The sequence below is a fragment of the Mizuhopecten yessoensis genome, unplaced genomic scaffold, assembly GCF_002113885.1.
Source record: "Mizuhopecten yessoensis strain PY_sf001 unplaced genomic scaffold, ASM211388v2 scaffold9395, whole genome shotgun sequence".
In the NCBI taxonomy this organism is placed as follows: Eukaryota; Metazoa; Mollusca; class Bivalvia; order Pectinida; family Pectinidae; genus Mizuhopecten; species Mizuhopecten yessoensis.
Genome location: NW_018408026.1, coordinates 45,391 through 47,339, shown reverse-complemented (window position 1 = coordinate 47,339; position 1,949 = coordinate 45,391). Strand labels below are relative to the sequence as shown.

Here is a 1,949-nt window from a genome sequence, read left to right as displayed (position 1 = left end):
TAAACACATTATCAATAGTTTACACAGATATGTGAATTTTAACATGGTTGAGTAAAATATCATAATGGTTGGTAATACTCAAATTGTTATATTATAGTCGATATGTAAATGGTTGGTGACACATTGACATTGTTTTGGTATACAGTATTCGACATTCTCCTATATAGCGCATGTTATAGTTATAACCCACACTAGACGAATCTCCTATTTTATCTTACTAGAATACGTTATCTAAAGTGTTATCAGCGGTTACCGTACTGTAAACTAAACAATACTACTAATAGATCAGGATATATCAATCGGAAAAAGCAGGGATCCGAATGGTAAGTCAACTTACAAGAATATTTGTTTTAATTAAGTATTCAACAAACTAAATATTAATTTAGGTGTACAATAATGTGATATATGGGAGCATAACGAATGGTATAACATCATATGTACCCCAGATAAGCATCAGGGGTAAACCACCACTTTGTCATTTACCGTGTAGCCACGGTATGGTAAATGCAAGATTATAGATGAAACATACCATCACGTATTTGTTGCCATTTAATTAATGTATATGATAAATTTCAAAACAATGGATGGTAGTATTAATACAGTCACGAGGATACACGTAATTCGGTTCGATGGGGGCGGAGATGTCTCTGTTATGAACGAGAGTTATCTTTCTTAATACATATCGTCATACATTAGTATGAAACCGTTCTCATGCTCAAGTATGGATTTTGTGCTCAGTCCCAGTCAAAATATAATTTTGTCAATGAGTTTGAAAAGAAATGAAGAGACTTAAAGTCGAATACTGGCTTTAATGTTTACACGCTTACGGGCCCTGTATTTCTGTGATATTACGACAAATACAAATTCAGCATATATATTAGAATCATGATATACATTTTGTCACAATCATCTACACGTAGCTATTGTTAACCCCCGCCTTTTCTTTTTTCGTTCCAGAATTTATTCCGTTGAAAACAAATAATGATGGAAGATCACAACAACACCCAAAGTCAACAACCAAATACAGAGCCGGAAAACCCTAATATTCGGAATGTTAAAGTGGGTGCTGTTACGATACCGCTGAATTTAGGCTATGTAAAGAGTCCTTTAGGTATAGTGACAGCAGCATCTTGTGTAAGTATAATTACTACCTACTGGTACATACGAATGCAACAGCTTATGATGGAGGCGTATTTTTTTCAATCAAACTTAGAAAAGCGGTATGCGATATAATGTTATATACAAAAAACATAGAAAAGGGTGATGTGTTAAATGGTAGGTAATTTGAGTCTGTCTTTCTCTTCATTATTTCCCTTTGAGTTATTGTGCCTCCAAAAGAACAATGGCAAAATAACAATGCAACAATAATTACATTTTTTGTCCTAACATTATTTTTAGTCTTGTTCCTTGTCTTTTGTAGTTGTTGTTGTTGTTGATTAAACCCCCCCCCCCCCCCCCCCCCCCCCTGGGGGGGGGGGGGGGGGGGGGGGGGGGCATATTTTTGTCTTTGCGTAACAAACACGTAAAAAATTGTCAAGGAAAACATTAAATGGCTTAAAGCAAAAAGATAAAGCAAAAATAGCCATCAAAATTTCATTGTGTTATATTTTTCTGTTATATTAATTAATTCAATATTTTATTATTAAAACAGTGAAATAAATAAATGAATGTGTCAAAACTAAATCTGTAATAATGTCACATGTTTTGTTTATACAACATGTCGTATTGTCCAACTCCTGTAGTTTTGTTTATATTACATGTCGTATTGTCCAACTCCTGTAGTTTTGTTTATACTCCATGTCGTATTGTCCATCTCCTGTAGTTTTGTTTATACTCCATGTCGTATTGTCCAACTCCTGTTTTTTTGTTTATACAACATGTCGTATTGTCCAACTCCTGTAGTTTTGTTTATACAACATGTCGTATTGTCCAACTCCTGTAGTTTGGTT

At 34.2% G+C, this 1,949-nt stretch overlaps 1 protein-coding gene across 2 annotated transcripts in view; it reads left to right on the top strand.

The window, feature by feature from the left end:
* The first annotated feature begins 232 nt into the window (after positions 1-232).
* LOC110457995 overlaps positions 233-1,949 on the top strand; it is a 10,900-nt gene continuing 9,183 nt past the window's right edge. For both annotated transcript variants that reach the window (XM_021509513.1, XM_021509512.1), the window contains exons 1-2: positions 233-323; positions 958-1,134. In XM_021509513.1, the coding sequence (XP_021365188.1) occupies positions 982-1,134 (153 nt within the window). In that variant the 5' untranslated portion in view covers positions 233-323; positions 958-981. The remainder of the gene's footprint in view (positions 324-957; positions 1,135-1,949) is intronic.